The sequence below is a fragment of the Xiphophorus hellerii genome, chromosome 7 (genome assembly GCF_003331165.1).
Source record: "Xiphophorus hellerii strain 12219 chromosome 7, Xiphophorus_hellerii-4.1, whole genome shotgun sequence".
In the NCBI taxonomy this organism is placed as follows: domain Eukaryota; kingdom Metazoa; phylum Chordata; class Actinopteri; order Cyprinodontiformes; family Poeciliidae; genus Xiphophorus; species Xiphophorus hellerii.
The window spans coordinates 2267108-2280421 of record NC_045678.1 but is presented as its reverse complement, the minus strand read 5'-3'; the positions used below and the strand labels follow the sequence as shown (position 1 = coordinate 2280421).

The following is a 13314-nucleotide window of genomic DNA, read 5'->3' as shown; positions in this document are numbered from 1 at the left end:
TATATTGTAACTTTCTGATATTTAGATAAAACAGAAATGTTTCAAATGATCGTAGCACGACAACAATTATTGGGCTCATCATATGTGTACATATTTCATCAATTCATTTTATTTTAGAATATTTAAAAAGTATATCTGTTTGTCTATAAGCAGTAGACAAACAGAAACTGAATGTGTGGCAGTGAATTACATTATTTTTATTTGCTCATGTGACAATAGAAGTCTAACAAATATCAGTGATCCTCCTCATGCTCATGAACCTCATTCCACTCATGCCCATGTTCATGAAGCTCCTGTACTCTCCAGGCCTCATGTACATCATCCTGCCTCTGTAGTGCGGCTGCTCGTACATCAGCCAGTGACCATCCATCACATGGCAGGACATGCAGTCAGACATGCGGTAGCGATCCATGATGGAGTCACAGTCATCCAACAGCTCATTCATCTGACCACCGAAGTTCTCCCTTTCGTAGATCCTCATCCTGAATGATCCTCTGTGCTGTAATAAAAGCGTAATAAAGGCTGTCAGTAAGCACCTTTAAACGCTAAATGAATCACATTAGAGCTTTTTCCAGTGTGCTTACATGGGGGATCATTCTGCAGGATCTGATGGAGTCGAACATCATACCCATGCTCATCATGCGCTGCATGTCATGGTATTCTCCTCTCCTCAGGAAGAACTGCATGCCCATGTAGTTGGGACGTTCATAGATCATGAAGCAGCCGCTCTCCACCCTGCAAGACTGGCACCTGCCCAGGTAGGAGGAAATGTCAGAGCAGTCACTGAGGCACTCATAGGAGCGACCCTGGAAGTTTCTCTCCTCGTAGAAGATGATCTGAAACAATGCAAGAGAAAGATCAAAATCACAAATTAAGTTTGTGGGGAAAAAGTCAATGGATTTTTGCTTTAATAATCTGTAATTGCATGCTTTGGATATTTTTTACCTTGCCCATGATGGAGTCTTAGTTCCCAGGGGATGTTTCAACTTGATCTGTCAACTCAATGATTTCAGGCCCTTTTTATACAAAATCCGAGGGGCCATGATGTGTTGTTATTCAAATGTGCAAAGCTGATGAATTAGCAGTATGACTTTTGCTGAACAGGGGCTATAAAAGTGTGACAATAGTTCCCCATCCATACATTTCTGGCAGCAGTCATCTGCATTGTTCATTTTAAGCATAAGCTTTGTGTGTATGCCATGCGTAGTGAGAAGGTTCTCCATATACAGTAAGGTCAGATCATCAGAGTTAGGAAAAACTTCACATAAGATCACATTTCAGACAAAGCCATGAGAGACTTAAGACCTTCAAGATCAACAGATATATGTTTGCATCTCCATAATGCTAAAGTATGGTTTTTAAATGTTTCACTTTCTATCTACAAGAGATTTAAAGTAAATCCCAGTTCTGCAGGCCCCTGCATTGTACATTTAGACATCCCACATAAGTTATTAATTTGGACAAATCACTCACTCCTTCTCTCTCTTCTAACTATATTTATATTTAAAGAAGTCCTTTTCAATAAATGCATAAAAGCTTAGAAAAAATTGGCGAAATAATCATGCAAAAATCTAAAATGCCAAAACTTAAAGTGATCCAAACAAAAGCCAGAGAATTTCCTTCTGTCAGAGTATCGTATATACTTTTTATGATATTTACTGTAACTGAGTTGAACAGCATCCCACTGGAGTATCAGCATGTTTTTTCTTGTTTCTTTGCAAAACTGAATTTCTAAAAATGTAAAGTTTATCAAGGATTATCAAAGGATGTAATATTCAGATTCAGATTTCTCTTCATTTTGAAAGCAGGTATGCACAGCAGTTCCATCATGGAAGCTGCCAAACAAACGTCTCTTTCAACATTCACTGCCTTCCACTGGTCAACTGCCTGAGGTAGCTCCATAAGAGAAATATGAAACTAAAGAAATAACTAAAATATTTTAAATCAAGTTTGCTGGACTAACACTCAAAGGAAATCACTAATAATAATGGATACTCCACTGTTTTAGAGTTTGTTTTAGGTATTTTAGCACTGAATGTATTGAATGCTTTGGTATCTATTCTTAAATTAATCTTTAGTTAGTTCAATAATGCCTTTGATGAGGAAATTATGATGGAAACAATAGTAAATATGCAAATTATGAAGAATGTACAGTTGTGCCTGTAAGTGCACAGTTCAGATGGTACAATACATATTTTATTAGTATCGTACTTTATTAGCAAATTAACTTAAGAATTTCACCATTGCTGGTGTTACAGTTGATAATGGGAACATTACATGTACAAGTACAAGATAATCAAAGCAACTGATATCATTTACAGTTATACATCAATAAAAACTCCTTCACATTGTTGGTTAAAAATTCAGTACCTTTAATAAACAAAGTGTTTGATATTTACAGCAAGGCTTTTCTTGATGGCTAAAATTCGGTGACCCTCCTGAAGGATCCGACGATGGCGCAGGTGGCACACCAGTCTCGGTACCTCCTATATTCCCCAGGTTTCAGGAAGTACTGTCTGCCTCGGTAGTTAGGGTACTCATAGAAGATCCAGTAGCCATTCATAACATTGCACGAGTAGACATGGCGGTGATGAAAACGGTCAGACACACAAGGACAGTCGTCCATGAACTCCATCATGTGACCGGTGAAGTCGGGCTTCTCATACAGGCGCATTCTGTAAGAGCCTCGATACTGTGTGGCGTAGGAAGACAACAAATGATCAGAAGGTTAACATGAAACAGATCTGGCACAGATCTGCCTAAACGTCACCAAAAGAAGTCTCTAAGAATGTGTGGAGATGTGAAATTTATGTATTAGGTTGGTGTCCTACCGCTGGAATCATCCGGCATGAGCGAATGCTGCTACTGAAGCCCATCCATCTCTGATAGTCAGGGTACTCTCCCCTCCTCATGTAGTACTGGTGGCCCATGAAGTTGGGTCGCTCATAAATCATGAAGCAGCCACTCTCCACTCGAATGGAGTTGCAGCGGCTGAAGTGCAAGTGAAGGTCTGTGCAGTCATTGCTGCACTCATAGCTCCGACCCTGGAAGTTCTTGTCCTCGTAAAAAATAATCTGGAGTAGGAAGACATTGGATCAGCAAGAGTCAGAGTCAAACTTTGCTTTGTTTCAGTGTTGAAATAAAACAAGTTCACAAAAAACTGTCAAAACATGTTTTGTTTAATTTATAGTCATTATAAGCAGAGTAGATAAACAGCACTCACCTTGCCCATGGTCTCCGTTGGAGAGATTCCCCATGTTTTCAGGGCTTTTTATACCACCTCTTGACAAACAAAGTATTGTTATTCAAATTCTCTCAGAGTTATAACTAAAGGCTACCGGCACATGTTTAGCTTTTTGTTGGAGCAAAAACATTGGGTCAGAAATATGGATTTGTATTTGAAAAAGGATAAATAATTAACTGGTTTGGTGTTTTGACTTGCATGGACAAAGGAAAGGACTAGTATGGTATCCACACATCCAGTGAACAATGGCTACAGAACAATATGGAACAGCTCTTTTACATTAAATATGTTGTCTAACGAAGCAGGAAGCCATTCACTCTATATGCTACTTTACCTGAGCAGCCCCACTGTGGGGAAAGAAATGCGTGTCCATGAGCTGGTTGGTACTCTAGATGTAAAGACTATTAGAACTTGTACAGTAGGACGTGCATTTAAATTCTGTGCGTGTGGGGATGTATGATACACTCTGACTTTGATTTTACATCGTGTGAGGCTCTTCTTTACAGAATTCACTTTAATTTGTTCTGTTCTAATTTCAACACAAGTCACTGACGCTACTTGTATAGACAAGACAGTCAGATTTAACGGGGCCCTGTTAAATCTTGATGTCAAAAGAAAATGGAAGAATCAAATGTATGACAAAGTTTTAAATGGCATGTCCTTAGGTTTGTCACAGAACCCTAAATTACCTCTAATAAGGCCATCAGTAGATGTTTAAAGAGAAAGCAATTGCTTTGTATGTATATACAGTACAGACCAAAAGTTTGAACACACAGTTGTGTCCAAACTTTTGGTCTGTACTGTATGTGTTTAAATATTTAATAGTGATAGCTTTATGATGCTTATGATTATCACTGTTTTATGCCATTGTTTTATATTAAATATATTTGGCTAAAGTGTAAAGCCTGTCCTTTAAGCACACCAGGGTCATGATGGTAATAGCACATTTAGGTGGGCAAAAAATTGTCATGTTGTGGGATAAAATATGAATGTTTTCCATATGATTTCTACTTTTTAAATTTACATCATACTCTATGTTATTTGGTCCATTCAGAATCTGGACCCATCCTGTCCAGTTTCTCTCCATACCGTTAGCTGTACCAGTGATCCAGATCATGTCTTAAACCACAGACACCATTTAATCCCACCAGACTGGGAGAGGGCAGCACTGGCATTGTCTGGTATGGTATCCAAATGCAAAATGAAGATGAAACTATGCCAGAAGCTATTGCAGATTCTATGTTTAGACTATGGCTTCTAGACAGTGCTCATTTATTTTTTTGTAATCTCCACTTTTTTTCTATTTGGGAGTCCCTTTCTTGAGACAATACAGGGATGTTTTGGGTAAAAACAAATGAGAAGATACAAAACATAAACAGGACAAGTTAAAGGTCTTATTCAGCAATTCAAGTTTATTGACTTCAGTTAAATCTGTTATTCTCCTAATTGAGCCAACCTTCGGACTGATGCCTCCCCCGTCGCCTCATCTGTGGTACTCTCCAGGTTTCAGGTGGTAAACTCTGCCTTTATAGTTTGGCTGATCATACAGCAGCCAGTGGTCATCCATAACACAGCAGAAGCTGAATTCAGACATGCTATGCTTCTGCTGGACATTTGAACAGTCAGCCACCAGCTCGTGCATTTGGTCATACATAGCAGAAAGCTTGTAAAGCCTCAGCTTGCAGGAGCCATGACGCTGTCATGTAGAAAGACTCACTGCCTCATTCATTGAAACCACTCACTCAATATAATACTTCAGCTTTAAACATCTTTGAACAAATTGTTCATCACTATTTTTACTGAACATAACATTGTTCAATAGAAAGTATTTAGTCTCATTTATGACCTACCTGAGGCATCAAAAGCCAAACTCTGATACAGTCACTAATCCCAACCACTTTGATTGTCGGAGTAGTCTCCTCCCATATGGTAGTACTGGTTGCCATTTGACCATAAAGCAGCCAGTCACCACCATGATGGAGTTGCACCTTTTGAAGAACGTGTGAAGGTGTGAGCATATCAGCATCACTGAGGTAGTCATGAGGGTGGCCTCAGAAAATATGATCTATGAAAGCAAACACAAATAATGTTTCACTCAAGTAAGAAATACATAGATGAAGATTTTTTTTTAAAAAACTCAATATTTGGTTTCCATTACCTTTTCCATGGTCTTTACAACAGGGTATACTACTGTTCACTGCTGTCCCTAAGTCAAGCCATGGTGCTTTATAAAAAAAATTGGGAAGCTGTGTGATTGCACAGCATTAACTATTGTCATGCAAATATTTCCCACAGAGTGATGATGGATCTGGGATGGGGTTGCATGGATGGGAGAATTCTGTTGGTGAGTACCGCATTATTGTACTTTGTCTCTTGTTCATCACTATTTTTACTGAACATAACATTGTTCAATAGAAAGTATTTGCAGGAGCATCAGAGAGAGGAAACTGACATTCATTCAGGCTGAGGTAATGTTCTGTACCATCTACCTGCTGATGTGGGCCATCATGATCTTGATAGAAAGTCTTACTCAGATCAAGTCCACCACATGAAATCATTACAAACGAAAGAGAAAACATGTAGTCTTCCTTGAGCCTCAGTCACAAAATGTTAGGTGTTACAAAGAAACATGTGCCTCACGTGGGCCTAGATGAGAATTGTAAAGAATCATGTCTGTCAGTTTTGCAAATTTTTCAGTTTTATTCTTTCAGGACTGGGTGGTCACAGACTAATTTTGTTTTTTCCTTTCACAATTAACATTCTGGAATCAATGATTTCCCTTCACACAGTCTTTTTTTGCCCCTAAGTAGTTGAATAACAGTTATCTTTATTAATTTGATCAGTGCAGATAGAACACATGCGCAATGTGACATGAGATTTATGTTAGAATTGGCTCATACATGAGCCTCTCTATAAATTTTAATTCAATGGGGTATATGTACTGTCGATTGTACTTGATCAATTCAATCAAACTGTTTGTAGTACAGTATCTGATATTGGTGATGGTGGAGTGTCATTGTTCTAACGCTGTCTTACAACACTATTAAAAAACAAGGCAGATATCAACATTATGATAGGATTATTAGTAAAAATGAAACTGATGAGATGTTTAACAACTATGTGTTTTTCTTCAGTATTCCCTCTTCATTGTGCTGGTGCTGCCTACAACCTACGGAACATTTTAGACTCCTTTTTGTAACTGCTTCATTAGACGTGAGAGAATGTATGATGATGAGGTGAACAGATTTATTGTTATTTGTTTGTTGCTTTTGTTGAAGTTTTTCTCAATTCAAACAGACAATGTTCTGCATTATACTAGCAAAGTTTTTTCTGGAAATTAAGGCTAAAATGAATATAAATATGACAAAAAAAAACAGTCTTCTGCGCTACCTACAGTATATTCCCCTACAGTAGGTCAATAGTCTATAATGCGTCTGATGGAGCCGACCCTGGCACTCCTGCCGCCCCACTCACTGAACCTTTTATACTCTCCTGGTCGAATCAGGTACATCTTGCCTCGATACTGAGGGTGATCATAGAAGAGCCAGTTCCCCTTTCTAACATTGCAAGAGAAGATATTGTGAATGTTGAAGCGGTCCACTAGACTGGGACAGTCGTCCATCAGGTCCATCATCTGGCCACCAAACTCAATCCTCTCATACAAGCACATTTTGAATGACCCAGGCTCCTAGGATGGAAAGGGAGTGAAATGATATATTACATCATGTAATCAGATATGTCATAATCAAACAGCAAGTAACCAAATGTTGCTTTAAATGGATTGCACCACTCAAGGTGGCAGCACGTTGTAGTAGCTCTGTTGCTTAGGGACAGAGCAGACTGTACTTTTTGAGGAAGCTTAGAGCCTTCAAGATTTGCAGCAAGATGCTGCGTATATGAAGACCGTAATATATTCTGCCATCGTCTGTTGGGGTAGCAGCATCAAAAGCTGGGACTTAAAAGACTAAGCAAGATAAAAAACACAAAACTAAACGAAAAAAACAAAAAACAAAGGCTCTTTCTGCTCTGTGGAACATCTGAATATTATTATTATTATTAGTAGTAGTAGTAGTGGAAGTAGTAGTAGTAGTATTACTGTCGTTATTATTATTATTATTATTATAAATGCTGTTATTATTATTATTATTATTATTAATAATGCTGTTGTTGTTATTATTATTATTATTATTGTAATGCAAAGCTGAATTATTTATAACATCAAGGAAATTACAGAGAATCCTGAACATCTTCTTCATGAGACGGTGAAACAACAAAAGAGTGTTTTCCGTCAGAGGCTTCTTTGGATTGCTGTAATACAGACTGCTAGAGGAGATCCATCCTGACAATAGTCATCAGCATCAACTCTGAAGAAAACTGGACAATATGAGTCAGGTCACGTTTCTTTGTACAGCAGAATTCAGGCAGTTCAAAGTGCTTTACACCATAAAAACGTGTAAGTAATCAATTATGAAATAAGCAATAAACCTTAGATTTTGTCAAATGCCATCAACAAAATGATCAAAATGATCATCACATCAAATATATTGATCATTGTTCCAGTTATTATAAATCAAATGCAACTCAAAACAAATGGGTTTTTAGCCTCGATTTAAAGGAACTCAGTGTTTCGGCTGGTTTGTAATTTTCTGGAAGTTTGTTCCAGATTGCATAGAAGCTGAATGCTGCTTCTCCATGTTTGGTTCTGGTTCTGGGGATGCAGAGTGGACCAGAATCAGACGACCTGAGAGGTCGTCTGAACAACAGCAGATCTCATATTTAAAGGGTGGCTCTTTCCTGGACGTCTTTTGATGTTAAACAGTTCCGTGGTTTTTAATCTGAAACGTATTTCAAAGCCTATTCTCTGAGCTACAGTGAGTCAGTGGAAGGACTTTAAAACTGGGTGATGTACTCCATCTTCCTAGTATTAGTCAGAATGTGAGCAGCAGTGTTCTGGATCAGCTGCAGCTGTCTGAGTTTTATGCAGGCCTGTGAAGACACTGTTGCTGTAACCAGTGAAACAATAAAAATATTCTTCAGGTGATGGAAGGCCGACTTTGTAAATGTATTTATATGTCTATAAAGGTTCAGGTGCGAGTTCATCACTACACCTAGGCTTTGGACCTGATCTCTAATTTCTCACTGTAGTAACTGAAGCTGTGTGCTGACAGGTCCAAAGATAACTTCAGTTTTGGTTCTGTTCAGCTGGAAAAGTTACGGGACATCCGCATATTAAATTTACCTCCATATTAGGTACAAAGTAAACATTGACTATCAGTATTTGTCTTATGAGAACATTTACGCTTGTTTTTATAGTTTTAATCTAATCAACTTTAATATGAGATTCAACTAAAAGTAACAATCACTTAAGGCTGCATGGTGGAGCATTTGTTAGCAGTGCTACCTCCCAGCAAAAAGCTCTTGAGATTTAAATCTCAGGCTCATCTTTAATCATTTTTAAATAAATGTTTTTAAACATTTAAGGACAATATTTTCAGAATTATCTGTTTAAGGTGAACTTTAAGGTCAACAGATCTATTTACATCTGCTAAAGTTTTGATTATGTTTTTTCTACTATTCACATCGTAATAAAAAGTCACTTTCTATCCCACCTAGTTTTTGTTTAGGAAAATAGTCACAAACTAAATACTAGTTACTAAATCAGGAAGCTAGTTTCCCACAGTGACACATATATCAGCTGTGAGTGCATCATCATTTTAGCTGGTAACTGGTGTCTGTGCAGCATGTTGTGTTGACTTTGCCCTCAAACAGCAGCTCACCGTGTGGATGTGGCGACAAGAGCCGACAGAGTCGCTGACACCCGTCCAGTGGTGGATGTCAGGATACTCTCCTTTGCTCAGGTAGTACTGGTTCCCAGTGTAGTTGGCTTTTTCGTAAATCATGAAGCTGCCGCTCTCCACCCTGATGGAGCCGCACCGGTTCAGACTCCTCAGCAGATCTGCACAGTCCTTGGAGCACTCAAAATGGCGCCCAGAGAACTCCCTGTTCTCATAGAAGATAATCTGCATGTGGAGAAAACGGGATGACTCACACCACCCCGCAAAAAAAGAGAGAAAAACTTCAAACAAGTAAAATGCAGGTAATATTGAAGTCCTCTACCTTTTCCATGCTGCTTGCCTCACCTGCCCTGCCTGCACCGAGCCTCATGTGATCTATGCCAGCCTTTGAGGACTACAGCCTGAATGGAAAATGCAGAGTCTGCATGTGGAGTTCATATTGTTCCAGCCAGGAATCACTGGTGTTTGTGTATCCCTGTTTTCCTAATCATATGTTTTGGAATATGCTCAAATAATATGTATATGTATTAAATATGTGTTATATTAATTTGTGCCCCCAACTAAGTTACTCAGTAACATGTGTTGGGTTGTGGAGCTCATGCTTCAAACTTTTATCACCAGATAATCATAAAGTGCTGCATAGGCACAATATTTGCTCCCCTGCATGTTTATTCTGATTTCCTTTTTTGTCACCTTTCTGATTTTCAGAACATCAACCAAAACTTAAACTCCCACAAGGAAACCGAAGTACAAACAAGTGCACTGTTTTGTCCTGCTGCATACATGAAGGCCACAAACAGATGGACAGACATCTTTTTTCCAAGAGAGCAGAAATCATAATTTAATCACTGCTTGGACTTAAATTGGAGCATAGAGTATTGCTGTTTCAGATCTTTTTGCACACTTCATGTTGTTCGATTTAAGTGATCCCTTGTTTCCACAGGTCAGACAGCATCATTACTTGTACAAGTAAATGTAATTTTCAACAGGAACATGTTTCAAACAAACTGAAATTAAGACAGGCACTAAGCAGTAAGCAATACAGTGTAAATTAGTACAGTGTATATGGAAAGTATTCACAGTGCTTCACTTTTTCTGCATTTTTGTTATGTTACTGCCTTATTCCAAATTGTATTAAATTATTCTTTGCACATATGTAGAGTGAGCCCCTCAAATACCCCAAGACTCACTTTGGTCAGCTTCTCTTTCCTGTTGTGGGAAGGGCCACCATCTTTATTTCTGTACCAACTGGCTCTGCTTGATGACCAGCAGGGCTCTCTTCTGAATGCTGGCCACGCCACAACACTGAAAGAAGTGTTGTGGTGAAGAATGGCTGGATTCATACTGAGTTTACATTACAGACATTAATAGCTAATCGATTGGAACATATTTTAATCTGATGAACCATCAATTGACAATTAATAAGTCGATTAACTGTTTGCATCCCTAGTCTGCACTGATCATCCATGTCTTCCTCAGACTTGAAGGTTTCTATAAACACTGTAAATGCTTCTTCTGCAGGAGTTGACTGTTTGTTTATTGATTCTCTAAAAAGACTCCAAAAATGTGTGCAAAAAAGAGATTCATTCACTAGAACTTAGAGTAAGGCTCTAACATAAAATGTGTAAAAAGTGAAGCACTGTGAATACTGTCTGGATGACCTGTATGATATTTTCATTTTCTCTTCTGCACAGTTTTGATTCACACATTCTTCAACATGTTTGACATGTTTCTTTAATGGCTTATGGTGAACTAATAGGACTTTTTTTTGGCTTTCCCTGATTTGTTCGCTGAATTCCTTGGTCTTCATGATGGTCAACTAAATTTCTCTATCATACCTCTGAGAACTTTGCAGAATGGCTGCATTCATACTGAGTTTACATTACAGACAGAAGACTTTTTCTCATAGTGGTAGCCAAATTAACTTTGTCGGAAATATTAAATGTAGAACTGTTTATATTTTCAGTATACTTTGAGTGTAACTCATTCTACAAGTTGTGTTAAAGGATGTGTCTCTGCAAATCTATATTTGGAAGGAGTTCAAAATGTGCTTTGTCTATTATTCTTAATGATAAGTGATCTTAGGTTGGAGTCTTGTTGGTCAGGATCTCGCTGTAAGATCAGGTAAAGCAAACTCTCCTAAATATATATTTTTATCATAAAGTGGAGTTAAGAACAAGGAAAAGCCTCCATCTTGATTTGGATTTTTCAGTCATCCATCTGTCCCAGGAGTCTGGCAATAAAATTTTTCTGCTGAAGATACTGAATGTCTACAATAGGTAATGCTTAAGAACATGATATGAGTCAATGCTGGGAGTATTTTATTTATTCCTCTGGTCAGAGTCAGAATATCCAGGCATGTTACATCTTTCTGGAAGAAGTTGCCCTTCAAATGAAAAGAGCAAGAGCAAAATTGAATCCACTTGAGCACTGACGCCATTTTCATCAGCGTGTGAAACATGGAAAAGAGCAGGCATTTTATGAGAACCCTTTCTTAGAGATCCATCAGACGTCTGATGGAGCCAATCCTGGAGTTTGCACCTTTCCATTCACTAAAGCTCTTGTACTGGCCGGGCCTCAAGTAGTAGTGGCGCCCCCTGTAGTTGGGTTGCTCGTACACCAGCCAGTGGCCGTCCAGGATGTTGCAGGAGTTGAAGTTGGCGAGATGAAAGCGACCCATGAGGTTTGGGCAGTCATCCGTTAACTCCATCATCTCACCATCCATGTCGAAGTGCTCGTACAGCTGCATCCTGAAGCTGCCTCTGTGCTGGAGTAGCATGTCGGATGGAACCATTAAGAACACATTCATGCTCACATTAAGCCTGGAAACAAATGACCTAGATATATCTGAAGGTTAGATGTCTTCACTGTTTATGTAGAGACCATTAGAGCTGTTAATAGAACTGATATTTTATTCCATTTGAACCTGAAAGGTGGATATTTTTCAGATCATTATGTGTCATCTGCTTCGAATAGTAAACTCATCTGGGTGAAACCTGTAGTGATGAACTGCCTTATTGCTGAAATTTGCACAAATAAACTTTATTTGACTAAAGGTTCCGTCAGATAAAATAATCTGGTACCTCCACTAAGATAGGGATTCTGAAACACGTTAAAATTAACTTGAACAGGTCAGTTAAAATACATCATTATAATTATGATTCATCTTGATTTTTGTATGTAGATATCAGGCCTGCTCTGGGTGCAGACTGTGGGAGAGATGTTGGGTAAAACAGTCATACAGATCACTGTCCAGCCCTAAAGTTACTGTGGCTTCAACAGTTATGGAAGGAGCTGCTCCTGCATCTGAAGGGAGATACTACTTCATCTAGAAAACAAATTTCTTTCTAGGGAAAAAAAACTAGATTTGTTCCATTATATATTTTTAAACAAAGTGACAATTTTTACCCACATACATACTTTCTTGCTGTCTAACTAAATATGCCAAAAGTTGTTAAGAATTCTTGAGAAAATTGGATTTCTGGTGAAATTCTAATATTTGTTAATTGTCTATAAAAACAGCAGTAAAATAGCCGGTTGCTCTGATTGGATAGCTGTACTGGCACCACTTTGCATCATCTCAATTGGAGTTGAAAAGGGAAACTTTCTCAATATTCTTCACAACAGAAAATAAGTAATCATTATAACCTGATGTCAAAGCCAGCCTGTGCTCTATAAATCTACAACCTTGCTGGTTTAAAAGACAACTTACAAAGGGGATCATGAGGCATGACCGGACACAGTCATTCATGCCAGTCATGCCCATGTAGTCGGAATACTCTCCCGTTCTCATGAAGTACTGGTTCCCCATGAAACCCGGTCGGTCGTAGATCATGAACATGCCGCTCTCCACGCGTATGGAGCGGCAGTGGTCAAACATTGAGTGCAGGTCAGCACAGTCGTTCATGCACTCATAGTGATGGCCTCCAAAGTTTCTGTCCTCATAGAAGATGATCTGAGGGAGCAGAAGGAATCATCCTGTCACTATAATCACAGCATGTCGAAAAGTGAGACTTCAAACTGAACACAGACCTTTCCCATGATGGCTACTGTCAAAACCCAAACAACTTTTTATACCATGAAGTGTCCAACTTTATATCCATGGGGAAGGATGTTCAGCTGCATGTTATGATTCAAAGCAGGCCTGTGGTCAGCAGACTACAGGAGTCTTTCTGCTCCTGTATGCAGCAGAAAGCAGCTTCTAGCAACAGCCACAGCATGGACATGCACTGGAACAGTCACTGCAGATTGTTTACACAGCCTGTGTTTGCTTTG

The 13314-nt window shown here is 38.7% G+C and overlaps 4 protein-coding genes across 4 annotated transcripts; all 4 read right to left on the bottom strand.

Moving 5' to 3' along the window:
• Nucleotides 1–87: 87 nt before the first annotated feature.
• On the bottom strand, nucleotides 88–994 carry LOC116723497 (gamma-crystallin M1). Its single transcript, XM_032568501.1, has 3 exons — nucleotides 946–994; nucleotides 585–836; nucleotides 88–499 (listed from the first exon to the last, which is right to left on the bottom strand). Exons 1-3 carry the CDS (start codon nucleotides 952–954, stop codon nucleotides 224–226), a joined length of 537 nt encoding a protein of 178 aa, XP_032424392.1. The 5' UTR covers nucleotides 955–994; the 3' UTR covers nucleotides 88–223.
• A 1357-nt stretch (nucleotides 995–2351) lies between these two features.
• Nucleotides 2352–3244, bottom strand: LOC116722664 (gamma-crystallin M2-like). The gene is made up of 3 exons (XM_032566834.1): nucleotides 3224–3244; nucleotides 2832–3074; nucleotides 2352–2692 (listed from the first exon to the last, which is right to left on the bottom strand). Exons 1-3 carry the CDS (start codon nucleotides 3230–3232, stop codon nucleotides 2420–2422), a joined length of 525 nt encoding a protein of 174 aa, XP_032422725.1. The 5' UTR covers nucleotides 3233–3244; the 3' UTR covers nucleotides 2352–2419.
• Nucleotides 3245–6476: 3232 nt separating this feature from the next.
• Nucleotides 6477–9409, bottom strand: LOC116722792 (gamma-crystallin S-1-like). Its single transcript, XM_032567089.1, has 3 exons — nucleotides 9385–9409; nucleotides 9022–9320; nucleotides 6477–6932 (listed from the first exon to the last, which is right to left on the bottom strand). Exons 1-3 carry the CDS (start codon nucleotides 9407–9409, stop codon nucleotides 6660–6662), a joined length of 597 nt encoding a protein of 198 aa, XP_032422980.1. The 3' UTR covers nucleotides 6477–6659.
• A 1941-nt stretch (nucleotides 9410–11350) lies between these two features.
• LOC116722791 (gamma-crystallin 2-like) lies at nucleotides 11351–13009 on the bottom strand (the record flags this gene model as incomplete). The annotated part of the gene is made up of 2 exons (XM_032567087.1): nucleotides 11351–11806; nucleotides 12752–13009. Coding segments are annotated over 2 exons (531 nt in total), but the record flags the coding sequence as incomplete, so codon positions are not given.
• Nucleotides 13010–13314: the final 305 nt, after the last annotated feature.

Excerpts from the sequence above, each read along its gene's own strand:
- LOC116723497 (XM_032568501.1), bottom strand. Across the intron at positions 500-584 it reads CCTGCAGAATGATCCCCCAT|CACAGAGGATCATTCAGGAT; the intron begins GTAAGCACACTG and ends CTTTTATTACAG.
- LOC116722664 (XM_032566834.1), bottom strand. Across the intron at positions 2,693-2,831 it reads CATGCCGGATGATTCCAGCG|TATCGAGGCTCTTACAGAAT; the intron begins GTAGGACACCAA and ends TACGCCACACAG.
- LOC116722792 (XM_032567089.1), bottom strand. The coding sequence starts at position 9,409 with ATGAGGCTCGGTGCAGGCAGGGCAG. Across the intron at positions 9,321-9,384 it reads GCTCGGTGCAGGCAGGGCAG|TTTTTCTCTCTTTTTTTGCG; the intron begins GTGAGGCAAGCA and ends ACTTGTTTGAAG. Across the intron at positions 6,933-9,021 it reads CTTGTCGCCACATCCACACG|GAGCCTGGGTCATTCAAAAT; the intron begins GTGAGCTGCTGT and ends TTTCCATCCTAG.